The sequence below is a fragment of the Gymnoscopelus microlampas genome (genome assembly GCF_963454915.1).
Source record: "Gymnoscopelus microlampas genome assembly, chromosome: 24".
In the NCBI taxonomy this organism is placed as follows: domain Eukaryota; kingdom Metazoa; phylum Chordata; class Actinopteri; order Myctophiformes; family Myctophidae; genus Gymnoscopelus; species Gymnoscopelus microlampas.
The window spans coordinates 28269892-28295057 of record NC_139961.1 but is presented as its reverse complement, the minus strand read 5'-3'; the positions used below and the strand labels follow the sequence as shown (position 1 = coordinate 28295057).

Sequence of the window (25166 nt, the reverse complement as noted above, 5' to 3'; positions counted from 1 at the left end):
AGGAGAGGAGAGGAGAGGAGAGGAGAGAAGGCTTATTGTCTCCTCTCAAGTCATTGTACATCAATCTGACATTCGATAATGAACTGGTCTGACACCCAGCGCCCCCCTGTTCCCCCTGTGCTTCTGATATGCCCTGTTTGACTACTTTTTAACCCATTGAGACCTGGAACTGTGTCATTTTTAGATTTGAGCTAAAAAGCATTATTTTACACTTTGGGCTATTCAAAAATAGCAGATATACAAGCTCATAGCGCGGCACCGAGTGCCGCGCTATGAGCTTGTAGATCTGCTATTTTAGAAAAATCGTGAAAATGTGTGCAAATCTTTGAATATATATATATTTTTAAAGCGAACATTTTTAACTCAAATCTTTGCTTCTGGGGGGTCCCTGGAACAACATATTTTGATGGGGGTCCGCAGCCACATGCATATAATTTTGGGGGTCCTTGACATGAAAAAGATTGAGCACCACTGATATAGAAACATACGTTTTTCAGAAAACTGTTGAGATTTAGGAGACGTGTAGAATCGGCTTCAGGTCTCAATGGGTTAAAAAAGTGAGTGACGCCCACGGGCACAACACCAGAGGGAGCTGCGCTGATCTCATCCCCCCCCCAGATTCGGCACAAACATGGGTGTAAATGTCAAATAGTCCATATATTCAGAGCCAACCCCGTGTCAATCACCACTTGATTGCCGCATTCCCGAGACTGACGTGCAGAACAGGGTGGTTACCATATAACAGAGAGCCAACTACCGTTGGCTCATTGAGAGCACAGCCCTCGCATACCTCTGTATTTCAATGCCTAGCAGTGGTGGAAAGTACATATACTTAAGTACTGTACTTGAGTACAATTTTGAGGTATTTGTGCTTTACTTGAGTATTTCCAATTTCCAATACTTTTACTTCTACTCCACTACATCTCGGATACAAATATTGTACTTTTACTCCACTACATTTATTTGAAATCTTTAGTTACTAGTTACTTTGTAGATTTTGATTGTTATCACAAAACATGCATTAACCACTTCAGCCCTATATACATTTCGACCATTTGAAAATAGCTGATCTACAAGCTCACAATGCGTCGCGATGCGACGCATTGTGAGCTTGTAGATCGTCTATTTTCAAAAGATTGTTATATAGGCCTAACCTCGATTATTCGAATAGTCGACTAATCGAGTCGAGGGGGGTCGACTGCCAATCTCTTAGTCGAATTGTGAAAAAAAAATGTAATGTTCCTCTATTGCATAACATCTTTTTTGCATGATTCGACTGAGAGATTGGCAGTCGAATCAGACTGATTCGACTGCCAATCCTTAGTCGGGGACAGGCCTAATACTTTTGTACTTTTACTCAAGTAAATGTTTCATTACGCACTTTTACTATGTCTTTCTATATTGCAGTATTGATACTTTTACTTAAGTAAAACGTTAGAGTACTTTTTTTCCACCACTGCTCCCTAGACCCTGCCATGTATGACTCTGAGGAAGATCGCAAGATCGAAACGTCAGTCATTTCTTTTTGTACTTGAAAAAAAGGCTTAAACTCTCCGAGCTGCTCCAGTGTCGATCTCTTCGGACTAGCCGTAGTAGGCTGAGGCGCACCGGTAGACTCCCTTTGTTCTCATGGGGATGAATTCATTTTACTATTATGCCACCAAAATGTGGAACGCCCTACCACCAGCCATCAAAAAGTGTGACTCCCTACCTTCCTTCAAAACCGCCATAAAAGAGCACCTGTTGGCAATTTACAACTGGACCTACTGTAGACAAGTCTTCTAGCTTGCCAAAAGAATGTACTGCTCCTTGTATTGATGATCTCTTATATAATAATAATGTCTTTATACCTTATGTCTTGATGATTTGAATACATAGGACCACAATGGAAACAAGCCCTCAGGGCTTTTTTGTGTTCCTTTTAGGATTATTGGACGTCTGTACCTTTTGCAAACTGTTAAGTATTCAATCAATCAATCAACCTTCTCTTATATCCACCTATATCAGTTTTTTTGTAAACATTCCATTTCTACATGAACCCTTGCATTCCTGTTCTGGGCGTGTCATAATAGGTGAATATTCTGCAAATAATATGCAATCATTCATCGTAAATAGCCCATCTACAAGATCACAATTCGTAGATCAGCTATTTTCGCACGTACAATAGCCTACAATACGTTTACAAAATGTCTTCTAAATCCCAACAGTATGCTGAGAAAAATATATATCAGTGGTGCTCAAACCTTTTCATGTCAAGGACCCCCAAAATGATATGTATTTGGTCGCCAACTCCCATCTCAAAATATTTTGTTCCAGGGATCCCCCAGAAGCAAAGATTTGAGTTACAAATGTTCGCTTTAAACAATATATATATATTCAAAGATTTGCACACATTTTCAAGATTTTTCTAAAATGGCAGATCTACAAGCTCAAATCAAAAAATTACACAGATGCGTTCCAGGTCTCAGTGGGTTAATGCAACTTTCACATCTCCCCCTCAATGTCCCTTCCTGCAATGGAAAGGGACCTTACGTTCGTAAGTCAGATTCATGAGCTCCGGCACATAATGATTTACAAATTAAGCACTGCATATAGGGTATTATGGGCCCTTTTCGCTGCAACCATTTTGATGGGTTCACTTAGCTGGAGATAATAACGCTAATTGCGTGGGTGTGTGTCATTTAAGTGTTAATGTGTGCCAGCATGACGTGTACTGTACAGGAGCTTTCCATGCTGGCCACAGTAACACCTAAATGAAACCTGTCAAAATGTGTGAATGTATGGCGGAGCAGCGCCGTATAGTAGTGTCTTTACAAGGAGATGTCTTGTTATACATTTCCCCTGCCTTCCATGATTGATTGTTGGAACACTTGACCCACGTTCTGGGCTAAGATCCTCTTTTAAATCTTCAACTAAAAGGATGTTTTGAAGGTTTACATACAGAAGAACCCTTCAAAGCGCTAGTATATTAGAAACCTGACAAGTGTGCGAAGGTTTCGTGGCACAATGGCGAGGTGTGCTATAAGTGTTTGTTCTGGATGTTAGCTTTCAAAAGACACTTGCGGTTTAATACAGGGATGTGTGGAAATTGAAAAAGACATCTGTGTATTCAGAGACTTAGAGCCACACCATTACACTAAAGACAGTAGCCTCACACAATCCTCTCAGTCTATTCCTGAATACAAGTATTATTCAAATAGTTTTTGGTTAATGCTAGGCATGGTTTTGGTAGGGTTAAGATGGTTTAGGTGGTGTTAACATTAGACATGGTTTAGGTGGTGTTAACAATAGACATGGTTTTGGTAGGGATAACATTAGGGTTAAGGTTGGGGAAGGCTGACAGATAGCGCTCGCGGCTAACTTCGCCCTTGTGCCCATTCGATAGGTTCCGGGATTTGGTCGCGACCGAATCAAATTATGCTTTCTGACAGAAAGCCCTGAGGGCAAACTTCCTTGTGCTCATTATAATGTCTATGCACATCACATCTATCATGTTTACCAACTGTTCCTCCAGTATTAGAGGGCATACAATTTTCTTAGTGAAACAAATGGGTTAGGATTATCTAATCAGACGTAACAATATAAGTTTGTTAAAGGGATAGTTCACCCCCAAAATGAAAACGTTTTTTTTGCAACCCAATGATTTGATGATCGGCAGCGTTTCCAGTAGGAGACACAAAGGAGACTCTTTGTGTTCCAGTAGGAGACACAAAGAGTCTCCTTTGTGTGTCCTACCGGTCCGCTGGTCATCAAATTATTGTCTTAGGAATGCGGATAAAAAACATGGGGTGACTAATCGATAGAAAAACTTTTTTTGGGGGGGGTGAACTATCCCTTTAAGGACATCACAGGAAAGTATGTACACACCATATCGTTAACAGTCCCCCAAATATCCCCCCCCCCCCCCTTCAAATATCTCCCCCCCCCTGGGTGAATGGTGAGTGGGTGTTTTATGTCTTTCCCCCGCTGCCCTTGGCTTCCTGTCTATCCAGTCTCCTATCTAAAATAACACAATAATAGCCTAACAACAAAGATCTAATAAGAAGCCGACTTCATTAAAAACAAAACAATATCACAGGCACAAACAAAGCATGCTGAAAGAAATGTCTCTTAGTGGCAACAGAGAAAAGGATAACAAGTTGCGTTCTGTACCATCCTAAACTGATATTAAACTGATGAATGGCCTGTTTTTGCTGAAGCGTACTGACGTGGCACGTCAAGGAGAACAAATGATTTAATTTCACTCAGCCATCCTCGATAGATAATGGCGCGTGCGCGCACACACACACACACACACACACGCACACGCGCTGCTTCTAAGGCCATTATACACTTTGTTTACAGGTGTACGGAGACAACAGTCTGCTCTTCCTCTTAGGATAGACAGGGGAAATAAAAGTGCCACGGCCACAGATAGCTGTAATTTATAAGCATGCTTTGGGGGGCTTTTAAAAAGTCTAAATTATGGCCAATTTTTTGGCACCTCTCATCTCTTCGGGCCTTTGGCGATGGCTCACTTTGATTAGAGATGGCTATCCTCTTAACGACATCATTTACATAATTAGCTGAGCTCTCCACCGCGGTGCCAAAACAGGGCAGCCCGCTGGCTTGTTCATTATTGCGAGAGTATCACTCAATTTCCTTCCTTGATTGTGTTCAACTTGTTGCAAAGATAACCGTTTGTCACCACAGCTATAGCCTATAGGTGCAAATACCTCATAACAGTAAAACCAAAAGTTTCTATGTCAAGGATCCCCAAACAGTCATAGTATCTGACTGCAGTCCCTAATAGGCTCTATGCACAGCAGCCATATTGGGAATGAATTGGGCCCCTTCCTTATCCCTGCTGAAAAAACCAGCACAAACCAGCTTATGATGGTTGCTGGTTTTAGCTGGTTTTAGCTGGTATTAGCTGGTCTTGGCTGGTCTTAAGCTGGTTTAGATGGCATACCAGTTGGTCAGGCTGGTCAGGCTGGTTTGCCAGTGTAGTTGGTAGCTGGTCACTAAGCTGGATTCTGCTGGTCTTTGCTGGTCAGCCAGCTGGCTGGCTGGACTGACCAGCAAAGCCAAGCTGGTAGCTGGTCTTTGCTGGTCAAATGGGTGGACTGACCTGCAAATACCAGCTTACTAGCTGGACTTAGCTGGTCAGATGGCTGGACACTGGACAGACCAGCAAAGACCAGCTTACCAGCTGGACTTAGCTGGTCAGATGGCTGGACAGACCAGCAATGACCAGCTGATAAGCTGGTCAAGTTGGTTAGATCAGTGGTTCTCAACATGTGGGTCGGGACCCACATGGGGGGTCCCCACATGATCTGGGGTGGTCCCCAGATGACAGTGAAGTGACAATTTAAGGACCTTTAAGACCTTTTCAATGCTTATTTGCATGTCATGTAAATGTATATTTTTTGTAAACCCTGAATAATATTTTTTTCCGTTTCCTACAAAAATATTTTATATTATTCTTTCAAAAGATTTCCCACCCACAAATCTAAAATCTTCATCAATAAAAAAACAAATATTTAAGATTTCTCAAAATAATTTAATTAATAAATAAAAAAAGAAGAAATTCCATCAATTAATAAATAAAAAAAACACACACAGTGAAAATAGCAGATCTACAAGCCCGGGACGCGTTGTGAGCTTTCAGATCTGCTATTTTAACTGTTTGGATCCGGGGAGACATAATACCTGCCAACATTAGACTTTGAAGATTATCTTCAGTTACAATTGCCCCCAACCAGTATATATACAGCATATTATTATTATCATTATTATTATTATTACCCTTATTGTTAATATTATTTTATTTTTTTATTTTCTTCTTTTCTTGTGATGTGATATAAATAATATGTAATAATAATAATAATAATAATAATAATATACATTATTATTATTATTATTATTATTATTATTATTATTATGACAACATGCATCCAATAACATATTTACTTAATATGGCAAATGGCAAATAATATGCTAGATTGATTCTAAATAATTGATGACTAAAATGAACAGATCTAAAGATCTACATCTTGTCGCAATTCGATGCGTTGTGAGCTTGTAGATCTGTTTGTTTGTTTTTTACAAGCAATGCATTCTGGGCCATGAGCAGTGTTGCCATATCTGCTTATTATAAGCGACTTTGGGCTTGTTTTTCTGTAAAGTTGCTTGTAAATATTGGTAGTTGCGGGTTGCTTTTTTGGGGGGGGGGCTTGTTTCTAAATTGTAGTTATTTGGGCTTGCTTCCATTTAAAAAAAATGTTTAAACCAGTTCTCAAACATTTGCATGTCAAGGATGACGAAATGAATGTCTTTTTTCGCAGACTCCTATCTGTTTCAAATAATATTCCAAATATTTCACCTTTTCTTTTTGAAAATGGCAGATCTACAAGCTCACAACGTGTCGCAAATGCGACGCACGGTGAGCTTGTAGATCGGCTATTTTCAAAGAGCCAATGTGTGGTTTAAAGTGCAGGCTTGTTTTCATAGACCTGGCTCCTTATTTCTCTCACACAATCTGGCAACACTGGCTCGAGACACTGGCTCGCGACGCAGCGGGAATAAAGACTTTTAGTCTAAAGAAAGTTAGACAAATTGTGTTGCTTTGGATTCAAAAAGAATTATAAACCGTCTTCAGAGAAGATAAAAGAAAGAAGAAGAAGCGGAGGACATTTTAGGTGAGTGTTGACACACAGAAATACTATTTATGTAGGCTTTTTAGCCTAAATAAGTGCGTAGGCTGCATGTCTTGATGTTTTTGAAGTCAATCACAAGTCATCATGAACCAACTCTATGGTCACGACACATTGTTTAGTTATGTAATTTGTCTTGATAAAGGTATTATGACAATAATTACAAGAAATGATAGTGGGATATACAATATAATTTATAATATATGCTACTGTCTGTACAGTACCTGTGCTGCTCAAAAGAGAGAGAGAGAGAGAGAGAGAGAGAGAGAGAGAAAGAGAGAGAGAGAGAGAGAGAGAGAGAGAGAGAGAGAGAGAGAGAGAGAGAGAGAGACGCTTTCAGTGATGAAGCTACAGAGTGTTTTAATAGCCTGCCTATATCCCGTGAACTCTGAACAATAATGATTCCTTATCTGTGTGTGTGTGTGTGTGTGTGTGTGTGTGTGTGTGTGTGTGTGTGTGTGTGTGTGTGTGTGTGTGTGTGTGTGTGTGCGTGTGTGGCCAAAACGAATGGTTTGCAGCCCTACTACCCCTCCCACAAAGAGAAGAAAACCGTTTGAAGGTAAAGTGATATTGTTTTTGTTAAATATTAAAGTAATCATTGCTTGTTCAGTAACAGGGGTCTCCCAGACTCTCCACCTCTTTAGTAAGCCCAAATTTAACCAATCAGAACTCATACAGGATACAGGATAAATAAGTGCAATTGGAAGTGATGACACAAAGAAGTGGGCATACAAAATTTGAAACTGAATTGTCTAGAGAGAGATGGAGAGACCCCTGCTTTAACCCATTTAGACCAGGAACGCATTTGTGTAATTTTTTTTATTTCTTTGGCTAGACCTTTGGCTTCAAAAATAGCAGATCTACAAGCTCATAGCGTGACACAGAGTGGCACGCTATGAGCTTGTAGATCTGCTATTTTTGAAAATCTTTGAATATATGTTTTTTAAAGCGAACATTTGTACCTCAAATCTTTATCCTTTTATGTTCAAAAACTTTTAGGATTTAGAGAACATTTTTATAATCGGCCCCAGGTCTTAATGGGTTAAAGCTGCACTATGTAACTTTCCTCTTCTACCCCGGATTTGAACCCGGTTTCCTGAGCAAGTGCTGTAACCTTTTACCTTTGAGCTAATAGAGCCGGCCTGCTTGCTCAGGGGATAAATTGAATCTTGACCATCAGATCAAAATTCATGTCAGATCCTGTGCCTAGGTGAGACATGACCTTGACACCATCTAAATGTCTCAATAGAAGAGCAGGGAGACGAAATACAACCACCCCAATTATATAAGTTATATAGTATTATTTGTATTAACATACTCTAACATACAGATTGTATAAGTTATTGTATTAATATACTCTACGATACAGGTTGCATAAAATTACATTTTATTCCACTTTAACTTTCTAACAAAAAACATCTTGTTTTATCCAAAATATATCACTTGCACTACCTTTAGACTCTGACTCGTCTGAATACGGTGGAGATGCTGTTACCCAAGCTATCCACGACGAAATGTCAAGTACAGTCATACCCAGAAGAAAGCCAAAGAGTTGGAGCTGGACCTACAGCATCTTAAAACTAAGTAAGCAATTACTAATTTTAACGAAACAATTGCATGAGTTTGCTCTTCTCTTTTTGTATATATCTATATGTTGGTTATTTGTTCTCATGTTCTTTTTTACTTAGATCTTGACCACAAATGTTAAAAAACATTATATAGAAAGCATGTTATATGGAGTGGACAGATGCTAGGTTCATTATTAAACTGGTATCCTACTAAGGCATACATCAATTCAGTTTTTATTTTTCGTACCCTGTTCATGCTTTAAGATGCAACAAATTAGAGATTGCAAAACAGAAACTGGAGGAAGGGCCCCAATATAGCTCTGCATTAAAGCCTGACATCCCTGCTGCAGATAAGCAAACCAGTGACAGCATAGGTGTGTTTAGACAGTGATACTGTTCTACGGAAAATGGTGACAATGTGTACAATATAAGTACTGTGATACTGCCAAAAGGAGCTTAAATATGATTCTCTACATTTTCAGTTGCAACTTCCTCCGTTTCCTCTTCCCCCGAGTCAGACGATTTGGCATCGACACCTGGGATGTTTGACACCAACAGTGACAAGGTATTGAAGAAACATACTGTGTAGGACAGTGGTTCTTAAAAGTGGGGTCCCAGGGGGTTTCACAGTGTCCCCAGCTAAATAAGAAACAGTTAAGCACAAAAGCACCATTTCAAAAATAGGCAACGTGTCATGATGCATCGTGAGCTTGTAGATCAGCTATGTTTTGCTATTTTTGAACTATTTTTGAACAGTTTTGCCTATGGCATGCACAAAATAGGGATGCCAGGTGGAAAAGGTTAATTTCACTACTATTTTACCAGCTAGAATGTAATCCAATGACAATGTACTGTATAAGAATTACTTTAACTCTCCCCACCTACAGTATAGACAGTTGTAGAATTCTGTACTAAATCTAATCCAACAATTAACATCTTCTCTATTGGAGGTCCATGGCACCAACTCTTTTCTAGATGGGTCCACATTTGGGGGTCCTTGAAAATGTAATTTCTTTACAGTAAATTCTGTTTGAAGTGTGCCTGCTTTTGTCAAAAATGAGTCTGGGAAATGTCATGGTAAAATGTTTTTTAATTTCTAAAACATGTGTTGTTTTCTTCTGTTTCAGGTCCACATTGGCTCTGGTGTGTGGCTCGAAAAGGAGATCTGGAAGATGGTGGCAGGCAGCAAACACCAAGGACTCCCTGTTCATGAAGGAGCTAGCTTTTGCCATTTGGGGGACAACAACCCTGAAGACCATGCAGGAGCCTTACAAAGAATGTCCCACTAGCAAGGGGGAGGCCAAACCCCCCTGACCGCAGGACTCAGAGGTATGTTTACTGAGGGGTGGGGGGGTTCATTATGACTTGATCTCATAATTCAATCTGCTCTGTGCATGACTGTAGTTCTCTTTTCCAGAAGGTGGAATTCCCGTTAGCGTTACCTGTTCAGTTTTTCATACCTTCATTTGGTTGTCTCAGCAGCATACTGTTTCAACCAGAAACACGTGTCTCCAATTTATATCTGCTGCCGAGCCAATCAAATGAAGCTATGAAAAACTGAACGGGAAACGGGAATGTCACCTTCTGGAAAAGAGATTATATTAAGCTTATTAATCAATCATAAAAGAAAATACTCTATTGTAATAAAATAATCGATTTTAGGGCTGAACATTTTTTATGTCTACTCACTCTGTGTTTCGTTGATAGGTCGTGGACAGTTTAGAAACCTGCCTACCTTTGACATCATCGGTAGGCAGGTTTTGGTCATTTAGAACAACTTTATTTGTTCATTATTAATGCAAGAACAATGGCTTCTACTTCTGCATGCAAACTTTCCAGGTAGAGACACACTGTAGTTTCTATTAGCTTGGGATCTTCATTGGTGATGTCACTGGTAGTCAGGTTTCTGAAATGACCAAAAGACAAAAATGGTGCCATTGCATAATGAACATTAGCGAGGACCAGTTATATGAAGATAAGGTTGAAAATGGGTGAAGTTTAAGTTACTTTAAGTTTTTTCTCAAAACATCACAATTCATACAACTCACCGCATGCAGTATAAGCTAATTATATTTGTTTAATTGTTGGGGGTTCTTGTTTTTTTCTTTCAGACTGTTTCCATTGGTGGCTGCAGGGGCAGAACATTCTCACAAAGAGGAAGGCTATGGACCATGGCCAGGACATCAATAGAAAGGACAAGAAATTGTGTGTCTGTGTAGGGGGGGGGGGGGGGGGGGGTTGATATGGGGGTAATGCTTTATAGCGCCACCAGCAGGCCGATTTTTGCAAGACACATTTTTGGCTACAACTTTACAGATGTTTTCCAAACATCACACAAATTGGTATACAGTATCTCCATAGTCATGTAATCAAGACTGATCTGTCCGATTTTTCATATTCTCTCACTCTTTTCCAGTCATTTGAACACTGTGTGTGTGTTAGTGTGTTCCTCAGGTTGAAGTTCATGTATTTATGTGTTTATTTATACATTTATTTGTTATTTAAATGTTGTTTTTGAGTTTTTTCATAAGTGTTTAATAAAGTATTGTTATGTATGAAATTGATACATGATTATTTATTCCTTTGTGGATTTTGCTCACTTTTATATAGGCTACTGTAGGCTACTGTTTTTTAAATATACCACGTGCTGTGGGCACCTGGCTGAAATTTACCATGATCATGCATCCTCTCCAGCAAAGTTGTTCACTGCATACCAGAATACACCTGAATACAATAAAAAACAGACTTAAACCAGCTTAAACCAGCTACCAGCTTAAACCAGCTAAACCATCATAAATACCAGCTACCAGCTTAAACCAGCCTTGACCAGCAAAATCATCATAAATACCAGCTACCAGCTTAAACCAGCTACCAGCTTAAACCAGCTACCAGCTTAAACCAGCAAAACCTACCAGCTTAAGCTGGTCAACCACCAAGACCAGCTAAAAAGTGGCGAAAACACAGCTTAAGCTGGCGAAAACACACCTAAAACTGGCGAAAACACACCTTAAGCTGGTCAACCACCAAGACCAGCTAAAACCAGCTAAAACCAGCTGGTCCAGCTTAGGCTGGTCTAAGCTGGTTTTTTCAGCAGGGTACTTCCTTCACAGGTGTTACCAATGATACTAATTAAGGCTCTGTTCCATTTAGTGTGGCATAGTCATAGTGGTTGTCTTATTTTCAAGTCTTATTTTCCATAACTCTGAGAGTGTACAAATGGAACCAAATGGACCCTTACGGGTCCATTTGGTTCCATTTGTACACTCTCAGAGTTACACACCCACCATCAGGGGCCATTTTGGAACCAAAATGGAGTGTTTCTAGTGAGCCAACATGCACGATATCAGCACCCTGACCAGAATGGAACAGAGCCTTCATTAGTATCATTGGTAACACCTGTGAAGGAAGTAAGAAGAAGCCCAATTTCTTTCCAATATGGCTGCTGTGCATAGAGCCTATCGTGAAATGGCTTATTTCCTTAGTATTGTCTATTTTTCTATTCTTATTTATTTATTGTGAAAGTATGAAATGGAGCTTAAGGGGTCAAACTTTGTATTGAACAGTAAATTTATTTTTGCACTGATATAGGAATACAGGTGTGCCTTGAGATGTTGTACTTGCTCTTTGGTATCCCGTGGGAACTAAAAGTTTGTAAAAAAAAGTATACTGCCCTGCAGTGACTGCGGAACAGGCACAAGAGTGATAACCTTCCATAGCTAGCACTTTGCAGCATGCTGAGCTAATCATGGCCCTGGCAAGCTCTGCTTGGCCTTGCTTATGGGAAAGTATTTCAAGTATTCTGACATATAAAATGATGTGATGAGGTTCGTAGGGAGTTCCTCGTGGCTCTACAGACTACAGATCACTGGAATATTAACTATTTTCCCCCCTCCCTCCTTCTTTTTTCGCTGACTATGCGTTTCTAGATGGCTACCCACGAGACGAGATAATCTACAGATGGAAGCGCAACTCTGTGGAGACGTCAGACAAGAAGTACTGGAGACTGTACCAGTTTGACTTCATGGGGCTTCGGAATACCACTGACGTCCTCACAACCACCGCAGGTAAATAAACCCAGACATGAAGAAAATGAACGCTGACGTCCTGGCAACCATCGCAGAGGAAGGCCTAAAGAAAACCAGACATCAAAAAGTGAACTGCCATGCATGGTGAGGGACCGCCAGAGTTGTTTTGTGTCGTTCCATAAGCCATAACATTGGCTGTATTAGGCTAATCCAATTGCAAACGATCAGCGTTTTCTAAATCCTTTAAGAGCTATTATCTCCTCAGTCATATACATTATGCAGGGTTTTGGTTTCCTATAATCTGCAGTATATTTATCAGCCAATTTCTTAGTTGCACCGAAGTAGTTTTGTTATTTTTGCTGAAGATTAAAAAGTAAAAGTTTGCTACATTATGTCTACATAGAAACAAGCCTAATGTTACTGTAAACGGACCACTGCCTTGCGTTGCCTAAATAGTTGTGATTCACAAGAACAATGTTGGTGTGAGAGATTCGTATGGAACATTGCAAGTGGACCAACTGCTTTATGTGATTTAGTGGGAAAGAGCCTTATGAGATAGCTTGTTTGCAAAGCTGACATCTTGGCCTGCGGGTTATTTTGATCGATTGATTGAGTACTTGATTAAACATTTTGAAAATATTAGGGTAGTACAGTAAAAACAACTATGCTAAAAGGATACCACAAAAAGCCCCGGGGGACTTGTTTCCATTGCGGTCCATTGTACTTGAGAGGAAAGAGCATGGGGTCCCTCAAAGTGTTAAGGGTGGTGGTGCTAGAGGAATGGCCACGACTAATGACTACTAACCATTGTGTTTCCTGCACTATCTGTACCCAGTGGACCTCTCACATAGACCTAACCTACTGCACATATAAACGGAGCTGCTGCAGTACCTTTAAACACATTTTAAATCTGAGGCTTTATTTTTTCTTAATAGTTTTGGGGAAAATGCTGCTAACTGTTCCAAAAAGTGACTGCAAAAGATTGATGATATTTTTTCTCAAAAAAGCTTTATACTCTATGTATATAACACGTATAACGCGGCAATGTGACATAGCTCTGTCTAACACAATACTGTGCCCCCTCCAACTGTACATACTTTCCCCATATTTATTTTTTCTTAAATAGTTTTTATCATGTTTTGGCACTTGCTTTGGCAATGTAAACGTATGTTTTCTCATGTCAATAGCGCCTTTGAATTGAACGGGCACCGCACTATAGTAGCCTGGGACTCAGCTCTATATTATCAGCGCACTGACTTTTGGATGCTCGGCCCCCAGAGGAGCTGTACTCACAGTGTTATTGAGAAGCTGCTCATTCAATCAGCATCACACTCAGCACTGCACTCCCTTGGGTCCTCAGAAACACTCAACGAGTCTGAAGTCGAAAGGCAGCCAGGCAGGCAGAGATTCTGTGAATTTATAGATGGATTAACCCATTCAATCAGGGAACGCATCTGTGTCATGTTAAGATTTATTTGGCTATCAAAAATAGCAGATATACAAGCTCATATGTCTGCTATTTTTGAAAAATCATGAAAATGTGTGCAAATCTTTGAATATACATACAATGTTTTCAAGCGAACATTTTTAACTCAAATGTTTGCTTTTGGGGGGTCCCTGGAACAACATATTTTGAAATGGGGGGTCCACGGCCAAATACGTGTACCGTTGGGGTCCTTGACATGAAAAAAAGTTTGATAACCACTGATATTATAACGGCATAAGTTTTTTCAAAAAAGATTTGAAATGTTCGCTTTGTAAATATATACTCAAAGATTTACACACATGTTCCACGATTTAAAAAAAAAATAGCAGATCTACAAGCTCATAGCTATGAGCTTGTATATCTGCTATTTTTGCATAGCCAGAGAAATCTTAACATGACGCAGATGCGTTCCCGTTCTTAATGGGTTATAGATTGATTAAGAATAAATCAATCACTAAAAAAATAATATGGCTACTTGATTTGGGAGTAAAGTGTTGGCAGGACAGAGCGAACGACATTGCCATCTAGTCTCGGCTAATAGAGGGGCTAATAAGCTGAAAAGGCCATTACAATTAGAGCAGTGGTTTTCTAACTTTGTGTGCCCAAGACACACCTATTGTACAGGCAAGTCAGGATCTCAAGGCACAGCAATGTTATCAGTAAAACCATGTTGTTGGAATGGAAATGCACAGTAATTCATTTCTTTCTTCTGCTTTTTTCAGTGTGTGCATATAGTAGGCTTTTCATTGTCTGGGTTCTATGTATGTTAGCTACAGAGCAAAAAAGGCAGAAAGACATTCAAACCAGAGTGTAGAATAGAGAGTTGCGTCACGCTTTGATCTCGCCGCAAAGCGGGATGTTGCCTCCTGTAACATTGGAACTTCCTCATTGAGAACTTCCGCATTCCATTCTTACAATGGGATTCAACGCTAGTGTTGTCACTCTCATAGTTATGTCACGCTGGTTCAAACTATATAATGCAATATTTGTTACCAATCGTGAGTCATATCGTCATCGCAACATTCAACAATGTTACGGCATGTTTTCCTACTATTGTGCAGTCCCTTTTCTGGGTATGGCATAATAGGCAAACATTCAGCAAGAAATTGCCCATCTACAAGCTCACAACACGGTGCAAGGCAATGCGATAGCTCGTAATACCATTGGTTCTCAAAGTGGGGTCTTGGGAGGGGAGGGGGAGTCCCCCGGGGGGGGGGGGGTAGTCCCCCAGAAAAAGTAGTTAATGTAGCATCACCATCATTTTAACCACTTTATCTATTTATGTTGGCTATTTATGTTAGCAGATCACAGCGCGTCGCTTTGTGCCGCGCTGCGAGCTTGTAGATCTGTATTTTAGATTTTTGGGGGTAAATATCTAAAATATTTGGACAATTTTGAATAATAATTTAAAAAAAACAATCTACTGTACATACATCTTCTCTTCTGGGGGTCCCTGGCACAAAACCTTTTCAGATGGGGGTTCCGTAGACCAAATACATATGAAATTGACATGAAAAAACGTTGAGAACCACTGTTATAGACGTCATGAAATGATGAGCTGAGCTCCGTTTATTGCATGAGTCACCTGATGAACAGGATGAATATGAGATGGGAGCAGTGTTGCCAGATTCTGTGAGAGAAACAAGCAACCAGGTCTAGGAAAACCAGCCCAAAAGAAGCGACTATGGGCCGCATGAGCACTTTAACATATACATCAGCTATTTGAAAATAGCCGATCTACAAGCTCACAACGCATCGCGATGCGACGCGTTGTGAGCTTGTAGATCGGCTATTTTCAAATAAAATCTTGCGGGGAAATTATAATAAACAGATCTGGCAACCCTGGATGGGAGTGAGAGTGAGAGTAACAGGGTACCTGGGGGTGAATGCAGGACAACATGCTCAAGGTCACCTGTCTGATTACAGAGGGGGTTTAGGAGCCGGGTTGTAAAATGAGCTGTGATGAAAAGGGATTATGGCCCAATTGTAAATATCTGGGGTCACTTGAGGCAGGATGTGTTTATTAACATGGAATTGAACATCAACACCGAAACACATTCTGGGATTCTGGATGGTTCAATATACAGTACACTTTAATCAACTGCTGTGTGAACCTGAGGCCGATTCTATGAATGCCAAATCAGTAGTTCTCAAAAAAGGACCCCCAAATTTATATTTATTTGGCTGTGGAGCCAAACCTGAAAATGTTTTGTGCCAGGGACCCCCCAGAAGAAAAGATTTGTGTTAAAAAATGCAAAATTATAAAAACATTTTCAAGATTTTTCAAAATACTTAAAATAACAGAGCGGCACGAAGTTTGTTTATTTGTTTATTTGTTAGGATCCCCATTAGCTGTGCCCTAAAGCACCGTTAGTCTTCCTGGGGTCCACTTATAAAAACAATACATACATTTTAAACATACATTTAAAAAAGGGGTACGTGGGTTAACATGGAATGAACGGACTGAACATCAACACTGAAACACATTCTGGGATTCTGGATTGGTTCAAACTATAATCAACTGCTGATCACATAATACTTTTAAAGTCACTTTTGAAAAAAGCTTGTGCCTGATTGGTGCCGGTCTTGCTGTGAAGCCCTGTAGTGAGAGTGCATCCATTTTCATGGGCATGTTAGCATGAGTGGCATATCGTATCAACACTGCATGCTGGGTTTGTGGTTATATTAAGCCTAGAGTTCCACCCTGTGGAACTCTCTCCCAGTGGAGATTTGCCTTGCTCCAACACTAGACTCTTTCAAGGCTGCCTTGAAAAGGCACCAACTGTATTCTCTCAGGCTTATGGCAAATAGTTGTTTGTTGTTTTGTTTGGTTGTTTGTTCATTGTTTTTGATGTAAAGCGTCCTTGGGTTTATGAAAGGCGCTATATAAATTCAAGCAATTATGCTACATATAATTGTACAAATGTCATTCTTGCCTGGTACTCCTCAGTGGCTTAAGCAATTGCTCTGTACTTGCACGTGGCCATTGATCATTAGCACATGCACACCGTGAGGAAGCCCCTTTTTGTCTTCGTCACAATTTAAGATGTTTATTTGCGTTCCGTTGTAAACAACGGAAATTCTGAGTTCGCCTCGGCCGATGGGACTGTCGTCATGGTTACCGCCCCCCAACCTATGGGGTGTGTGTGTGTCTGTCTGTGTGTATGCGTGCGCGCGCGTGTGTGTTTGCGACGCCTCGCGAGTGACAGCCGTGTGTGTGTGTTTGGGGGGGAACTGTTTATGAGCGGGTGTTTGTCTGTGTTCTCTGTGGGTCCACGACGGGACGTGCGTGTGTGTTGGAAGTGTTGCCGGTACAAAGTGTTGCCGAAAGTACAAAGTCACTTTCCATCCCTAATATACTGTCTGTGCACACTACACAGCACATAACCCAAACTGAACATTGTTTGGGTGCTCATATCCCCCGATGGGTATGGTCTAGTTAATATTATTATTATTATAGATCGACATTCCCACGCCACTGCGCTGCTGGGGAATCTGGCCGTGAACCCGGCAATCGTTTCTAAATGTGGCGTTGTTTCCATCAAAGCGCTGGAATCGGCCCAGAGAAGCGCTCCCGAAACTTTTGTTTCCCCTGACCCCGTTGCAAAGAATCCCTGGCGTTTCAATTTGTACGTTCTACGGAGCTTCTTTCCCCTACCGTGAATATTTATCACACGTGCTATTGTGAAGCCGTTGCAGTGCCTCTGGTTATGGTCTAGTTATTATTATTATTATTATTATTATTATTATTATTAATAATCATATTTTTACATAAGTAAAAGTATCAATACTGCAATATAGAAATACTGTTACAAGTAATAGTCCAGATTATTATTAAATTATTAATAATATTAGAGGTTCCCAACCTCAGAAAAGGGTGGGAACCATCGTATTAAGCCATCCAAAGCTGACTTTGTACGCTAGGCTACAAATGCATATTGTACCTGTAATAGGCTGCTTAAATATAGACGAGGAGATCGTCCTCTGAAAAGCATTATGCAAAGTCATATGCTACGTGTTCCTTGTTTCCCTTCCACACTCAAGAGATAACCTCATAATTAGATTGACCTCAAAAAACAAGGCAGAGATTCGGAGCACCGGCAGCCAAACAGATAAACCACTTGAAATCACATCTCAGCACTTCAGATGAAGGTTCAAAAACACCACCACCTTCCACAAAGCATTAACCCATTAAGACCGGGAACTCATCTGCGTGTCATTTTTAGATTTCTTTGGCTATTCAAAAATAGCAGATCTACAAGCTCATAGCCACGCTATGAGCTTGTAGATTTGCTAGATTTAACATTTGTAATTTAAATCTTTGCTTCTGGGGATTCTACAAATGTCTTCTAAATCCTACAGTTTTTCGAAACACGTATGTTGCTATAACAGTGGTGTTCAAACTTTTTCATGTCAAGGACCCCCAAAATCTCAACATATTTTGTTCCAGGGATCCCCATGAAGGCACTCGGTGCCGCGCTATGAGCTTGTATATCTGCTATTTTTGAATAGCCAAAGAAATCTTAAAATGACACCGACGCTTTCCTGGTCTTGATGGATTAAAACAGACAAGGGTGTTTGACCCAGCCTACTTGTGTACCGCTATCGTTAACTGGAATCTACAAAAGAATAAGATGGGCATCTGGATGGGCGCGGTTTCGTGCTGCGTCTCATTTTCACGTTGAGAGACTACGGCAACGCAAGATAAGGCTTCTGACTCTTTGTCAGGCCGAGGGAGAAGAGGGGGAAAAAAATACAAGTGTAAATAATCTGTAGGGTCGTAAGGGGAGGTGACACGGGTCTCCATGAAAGTGAGAAGTGACTCCATCCAGAGAGAAAAGATGTCAGCAGTGGTGTAAAGTAACTGTGTACATTTACTCAAGTACTGTACTTAAGTACAATTTTGAGGTACTTTTACTTTACTGGAGTATTTCCAATTGTCTACACTTTTACTTTTACTCAACTACAATTATTTGAAAACTTTAGTTCCCAGTTACTTTGCAGATATAAATGACATTATAAAACATACATTAACCACTTTAGCCCTATTTTATACCTAGGCTATTTGAAAATAGCCGATCTACAAGCTCACAACACGTCGAATCGCGATGCGTTGTGAGCTTGTAGATCTGCTATTTTCAAACATTTTAGTACTTTTACTTTTGGTACATTTTCATACCAATACTTTTGTACTTTTACTCAAGTAAATGTTTAATTACGGACTTTTACTTGTAACAGAGTACTTCTACATTGCAGTATTGATACTTTTACTTAAGTAAAACATTTGAGTACTTTTTGCGTTGGGTGCTAACCAGTATACCGATGATAGCCGGGTCCACCATGCACCGCAAATACTACCAGCTCCCAGGCTCATAAGTATTCCCCTCAGGTGACACAGCAAAGTAGATTTTTTCCACTGACACAAATCACTAGGATTAAAGATTAAAGAGATTTAATTATTCAGTCTTAGTTTTATTTTCCTCATTCAACCCCGACCTTAAATGCAGTTATCAGTCCTAATGTTGCTCAATGAGTAATTTCATCTCTCCAAAGTGTCTTGTTTTTCTTCTCGTTCTGTTTTTCCCTCCACGTAATCAACAAGAGCGGATGTAAAAAATGTCACATTGGAAAGGTAACGCAGTGTCGAGGAGGGTTCTAATACATTTTTAATGCCTGCATGTGTCACCCTCAGAGATGAATGCATGTGATGATGGCATAATGGGCGACACAGGGCGGTGATTATTAACCCCTGTTAACCTTGTTTTGCTGTGCTGCGCGGTGTGTTGCGTGCGACGCTGTGCCATCTGGTCGTTACGTCTGTTCGGAGGGACTTATCGTCATGGGCCGAGGTTTGCACAATGCGACGTGATTCAGCGTTTCCGTGAGAGGTGGATGAGTGTGGCCATAAATATTCTGGGAGCAGGAGAAGTGCTTGGCGTGGATGGAACAGGGATGAAGGAAGGTACTGTAGGACATTAGTTCTCAAAGTGGCGTCCGGGGACCCCAGGGGTCCTTGGGGGTCCCCGGATATGGAGGGTCCCATATATTGGGGGTCTCATAGCATGGCACAGAGTGCCGCGCAATGAGCTTGTAGATCTGCTATATTTTGAGAAACTTTTTGAGACAGGGGGTCCGCAGCCAAAAAAAACCCCATCATTTTGGGGGTCCTTGACATGAAAAGGTTTGAGAACCACTGCTGTGGGAGAGGGGGGAGGGGGGGCTTTTACTCTGTTAAGGTGATTCCCAGCCCACTGGTGGGCCGTGAGGATATTACAAGCGGGCCCCCAAATAATTGTCAAAACTAATATTAATGTAAAGAAATATAATGTGAAAAATAAATCAACCATTGACCAATGGAGATAACAGTTGAGTTGATTGGTGCTTTTAGGGTCAACGGGAACCAAAACTTGAAGCTTTTTGAAACTTGAAGATCCCTAGCACTCAAAAACTAACAGGAGGGCGTAAAATCAAGGTACTTTAATAATCATGTCTACAAACTTTTAATAGCCAACATGTTTCGACCAGAACTGGTCTTTGGAGATTTTCAAGTGGGCCCTGATCCAGAAAAGGTTGGGAACCGCTGAGGTAGCACAGGTGCATGCTGGGACAAAGCAGCCTATGTATTTTGTGCTGAACAAAATCTAGTGCCCCCCCCCCCCTCCCCCATCTACTTTTTTAATGACTTTTGAATGCCCTCTTTTTAATACCTGCAAAGTTAACGTCCCCCCCCATAATTGTCCATTCACAGACTAGGAGCAAGTCCATTAGTCAAACGTTATATAGTACATTATTATTTTCAAACTTTCATATCTTTAATGTCCCAACTTTTTTTCTTACAAAGCATAACCTTAAGTCACCTCCAACCGCCACTTTGTTAAAGCCCCCGTTTTTAATGCACAAAAAGTGGTTAAAAGCCCAATTTAGACAAGTCTTAAAAAAAAGGCGATTTCCCCCCTGCTGCTGAGGGCCAATCCTGGTGTACATCTACTGTATATTATTGAGGCTGAGCTTTAATTAGCTTCTCAAGGGAGCAGTGTGCAAAAAAAAAAACGAAGAAGCGCCTCAGTTAACGTTTGGCTGTACAGTACAGTATAAACACGTGGGTTGTACAGTAAAGTTTTCACTCTATAGTTACACCCTGGTGACGTTACGAATGATAATTCTCCACAGGCTTCCGCCGTGCCCTTCCGAACACAGCCAACAACAAACATTTTGTGCTGAGACGCCGTTAAGGAACAACAAACGGCAAACTTATGCATCGGCCTCCTCATGATGTTAGAGGAAATTTGACGTTTTCTCATTTATTTCCGCCTATTTTTCTTTTTTTTCTCCTTCCCCCGCTTCACTCACTGGTGCCGCATTCTCGCACGCATGATGATTAGGTCGGCTAAAAATACCTATCATTAATTTACATCTTTGGAAAAAACTCTGAAAATGCTGCATCTTCATGTCACATTCACACTCTCTCAATCTCTCCCTTACAACCCTCCCCCCTCCGCTCATATTCCGTAATAAAAAAAATAACAGGTATTAGTGCGTTTTAATGAGGACATTGCGGACATTCTCACGCCACTGCGCTGCTGGGGAATCTGGCCGTGAACCCGGCAATCGTTTCTAAATTTGGCGTTGTTTCCATCAAAGCGCTGGAATCGGCCCAGAGAAACGCTCCCGAAACTTTTGTTTACCCTGACCCCGTTGCAAGAATCCCTGACGTTTCAATTCGTATACGTTCTACGGAGCTTCTTTCCCCTACCGTCCTTATTTATCACACAGTGCTATTGTTGAAGCCGTTGCAGTGCCTCTGGCCTTTTTATCATAGTCCTGTCACAGAAGCACCCGGTGTATTTTTGGCTTGTCTTTAATATTTATTTTTGGACATTCTATGCTTTATTTCACATAAAATGGTTCTAAAACATTTTCATGTCGAGTTTTGTGCCGGGCCCCCTGGAACCCCTTCAAGGACCCCTGGGGGTCTCTGGACCCCACTTTGAGAACCACTATTGTAGAGAGATAGGATACCAAGGGCAGAAGAGAGAGGAAGACATGTGAGAAAATATCGGGTTTAGATTTGAACCTGGGTCTTGGTTCTCACAATGAGCCTGTGTGAACTCAACCGTTTACTTTCTGCCATTTAGGTCCTACTGTAAATTCTAAAATGTGGTCTTACTCTGCATTTGAAGATGTTCCGATACCATTGTTTTCTCCCAATAAAATATCATCGCTGTCGGGCAGAAACCTCCTATCTCCATATTCTAACATTTTTTGTGTTTTTTTCGTAAATTAATGCCGTACTTACGATAATACGATACGATAATACTTTATTGTCAGTTTGCACTGAAATTTGTCTTGCGACCCAGAAACAGCCATGTATGCAACATATAACAGTACACACATTTGACATGACACAAGAAAACAACAAAATACAAATACATACATAAAGACAATGTCCACCACTCAGCCTACCCCTGGCTTATAACTCCTGATTAAGCCTCAATGTCGTCTGATGGACAAAGGACCTCTTCAGTTTGACCTTATTGTATGTAGGAACACTGTATCTCCTTCCTGAAGGCAGCAACCTATATTCTCCATACAAAGCATGGCTAGTGTTTGAAGTGATATTCCTTGCCAACCTTATCATACTGTTATCATACGTAGATGTATAGAGCCTCTGAAGTGGTTGTCCAACAATCTTTGAACAAATGTTCACTTGTTGCAGCAGTTGTGACTTTAAAGCTACAGACAGACATCCATACCAGGTGGTACTACAGTACTGCAGGACACTCATAATAACAGAAGTGAAAAACAAAAGAAGAATCTGTCTACTAGCACCAAAAGATTTCAGACGGCGAAGGAAATAGACTCTTTGTTTTGTCTTCTTACCCACTGATTCAATCTGGTCTTTCCATGACAAAAGGTGGTCTATTACTACTCCTAGGTATGTATACGAACATACCTGGTTGATCTGTTCACTATGAATAGTAATAGGGGATCTGTGTATCTCTAGTGGGGCACCAAAAACAATCTCTTCTGTCTTTTTTGTGTTAATGATAAGAGCGTTGTTATCACTCCATTCCACCACCTTATTTACTCTGTGTTGGTGCAGTCCAGGATCACTGGAACTATCCAAAAGAGAAATCAAAACTGTATCATCAGAGTACTTTAGAATGTATTGGTCTGGCTTGTCAGTGCGACATTCAGACAGACATTTCTCAGTACTACAGCTTGATCATACTACAGCGTCACACAAAAGCATCAAAAGTAGCAGATCCACAAACTCAAAACGTGGCATGAAGCGACTCGTTTTGAGCTTGCAGATCTACTCCTGAAAAGTAACAGTTTTGGAGATATGAGGTTTCCTCCCGACAGAGACGATATGCTATAGTGTACAGATGTGATACCGTTGCTGTCATTGTTGTGTGGTCTGGCTCAGGTTTAAAACCCTTTTGTAGAACGTGAACAAATAAATACCTGAATAGACTGAATGCCATTTTGACAATGACATTTGGCGAGCTCATTACACTCTCCTTTAGCAGTCTGCCTGAGTTAATTACTTAATGAATGAGCTATCATCAAGTGATATGTTATTTGATTTCCGATTTTTGGTGTATCAATCTGGGAACCCAGATCTAACTGAAAATGAAAAACAGCGACCTCTGCTGTTTGTTCTATCTCAGTTAGCTCTGGGCGGAAGAAAACGCAGCACACGTGCGCAAGGAAACCGGGTTTTGTTCTGCCTTCACCGCTCCACTTCCGGGTGGTGCGACTATGTTTTCATTCCCACTAACAATATTTTTACACGGAACACTAACACCACTTCTCCCAGAGAACGTGGATCGTTTTGGTTATAAGCCCACTTGTTTCTATGAGCAAGTTAAAATGTGAATATCTTTCCGTGGTTTTGTCTTCTCCGCGGACGCTATTGTTCAATTAGTTTCGGTTAATTTCGAGGGGGGAAGGGTCGACGGACACGTGAATCCCGCCCACTACATTTGATTGGGTAAAGCGCGGCCTGCTTCCTGATCTGAGCACGCCCACTTGAAACCAATGCGCACGGGTTGTCAACACGGCTACCGACAGATTCAAACGTAGAGCAGAATCTGTTCTTGAGAGATTATTGGTGTATAGACTCACATACTCACCGATACCCGATCCAGCATTTTCGGAGGCATTTCCGATGGCGGTATCGGAACAGCTCAACTCCACTGTAATGTTTCTGTAATTTATTCACCTTTGAACATTTTGGACTTGTGCTGTAGACCAATGGGGACCAGGGACCCTCAGGGTTCCTTGAAGGGGTTCCAAATGGACTCTCTCAGGTCTGTAACTCTGAGAGTGTACAAATTGCACATTCTCAGAGATTTTGGGGTCCTTGAAATTCAAAAGTTTGTGAGCCACATGAATCACAGCATGTGGATATGTACCTGAAAGGCTCTGGGAGCCCTTGCTTAGCTGTTATGAAGGACGATTGGGTTCATTGCTGTAACAAGACGTGTCAGTCCTCTTGTAGAGCATGAGGGAGCATCATGGCAAGGCGAAGAAGCCTGCTAACCTTAACCACTTAAACCAGGGGTCTTCAACAGGGGGTCCGGGACCCCTAGGGGGTCCTCAGAGTTAGTACAGGGGGTCCGCCAAATCTTTGTATGATACGTTTTTTTTTACATTAACCACTTGAACCCTAGCATCCCTTTTCTGAGGAGAACCTTAGCCAAAAATAGCAGATCTACAAGCTCACAACGCCTCGCAGCGCGAGGCGTTGTGAGCTTGTAGATCGGCTATTTTTGGCAACGAGTTATAGGTGTAGAGGGAAAAAAGAGCAGCAAAAGTTTATCTGAAATTTTTATACAATATAGAGGGGGTCCCTGATTCATCTCTCTCTCAGCTAGGGGGTCCTTGGCCTGAAAACGTTGAAGACCCCTGACTTAAACCCTAAATACAGTATATAGTGACTTTGAATTGAATTGAGTTTTTTATGTATTTATTTTTTATATATACTGTACTTAGCTGACCAGAGTCCCCCAGTGGTCTATAATAATGTTTTAGTTAAACACTAAATATCAAGCTGTGAGCTTGCAGATTTGCTCATTTCAGCTAATGTTTACTCACGAGAATAGTGACACAAGCGTTACTGTGTTTAACTAACCCCAGTAACACAAGTTAATGTACCACATTAAATTGCTGCACAAAATAGTAGTCTCCATAGAAGCGACTTAATCAACAACATTAAATTCAATTAAAGAGCAATAATTATATTCACTAAAAGGTGGATCTCACGAGTCAAAACAAATTTGAAAAATAGAAAATAATATCCGCTGGAATAATTTAGGAGACATAGAGACAGTATGAGAGAGACCTACAATATGAGAGTAAAGACAAGAAAAGCTTTGTAGATTAA

At 40.8% G+C, this 25166-nt stretch overlaps 1 protein-coding gene and 1 long non-coding RNA gene across 2 annotated transcripts in view; both read left to right on the top strand.

Moving 5' to 3' along the window:
• The window catches only part of LOC311040377 (gamma-aminobutyric acid receptor subunit gamma-3-like), a gene marked incomplete at its 3' end in the record, with an annotated part of 176953 nt that overhangs the window by 107707 nt on the left and 44080 nt on the right, over positions 1 to 25166 (top strand). The window contains exon 6 of the mRNA XM_084050625.1: positions 12190 to 12327. Coding sequence (XP_083906751.1) covers positions 12190 to 12327 — 138 coding nt within the window. The remainder of the gene's footprint in view (positions 1 to 12189; positions 12328 to 25166) is intronic.
• Positions 6544 to 10479, top strand: LOC311040378. Its single transcript, XR_014600264.1, has 6 exons — positions 6544 to 6680; positions 7214 to 7254; positions 8154 to 8279; positions 8746 to 8828; positions 9391 to 9592; positions 10375 to 10479. It is a non-coding gene; the product is annotated as an uncharacterized lncRNA (long non-coding RNA).